This window comes from Morone saxatilis, unplaced genomic scaffold (genome assembly GCF_004916995.1).
Source record: "Morone saxatilis isolate NCDOM2014 unplaced genomic scaffold, NCSU_SB_2.0 Contig4, whole genome shotgun sequence".
Lineage (NCBI taxonomy): Eukaryota > Metazoa > Chordata > Actinopteri > Moronidae > Morone > Morone saxatilis.
In genome coordinates this window covers 13,597,045-13,597,377 of record NW_023339984.1, presented here as the reverse complement: position 1 = coordinate 13,597,377, position 333 = coordinate 13,597,045, and the positions used below count along the sequence as shown (strand labels likewise).

Below are 333 nucleotides of genomic sequence, written 5' to 3'. Positions count from 1 at the left end.
GGGGGGGGGGGGGGGGGGGGGGGTGTCTGGAAATAACCCAAGAATGCACCACTTGGCTTTTGCAGTGTTGGTTTTCACATTTTTCACAGGCTTGTATTTGTACTTGTACTAATGAATACTTGTAATGAATACTTCTTTCACTACTGCATTAAGGCCTACCTGATTTCTTGCTGTGGTCCTTTTCCATGCGCTCCAGGCTGTCCAGCAGGTAGTCCACCTTGTGTTTGATCAGCGTTAGCTCTCTCTTGATGGTCTGCAGATCATCTACCTTCACTGTGGTAAAAGAAGCAATTAGGAGCGTTGACGTGGGCGTGACGGAGCAGCACGGGACAG

At 49.2% G+C, this 333-nt stretch overlaps 1 protein-coding gene across 4 annotated transcripts in view; it reads right to left on the bottom strand.

Annotated features, from left to right (window-relative positions):
- Window positions 1–333, bottom strand: part of LOC118337856 (heterogeneous nuclear ribonucleoprotein C) — an 8,715-nt gene that overhangs the window by 1,098 nt on the left and 7,284 nt on the right. For all 4 annotated transcript variants that reach the window (XM_035674979.1, XM_035674975.1, XM_035674976.1 and 1 more), the window contains one exon: window positions 160–273. In XM_035674979.1, coding sequence (XP_035530872.1) covers window positions 160–273 — 114 coding nt within the window. The remainder of the gene's footprint in view (window positions 1–159; window positions 274–333) is intronic.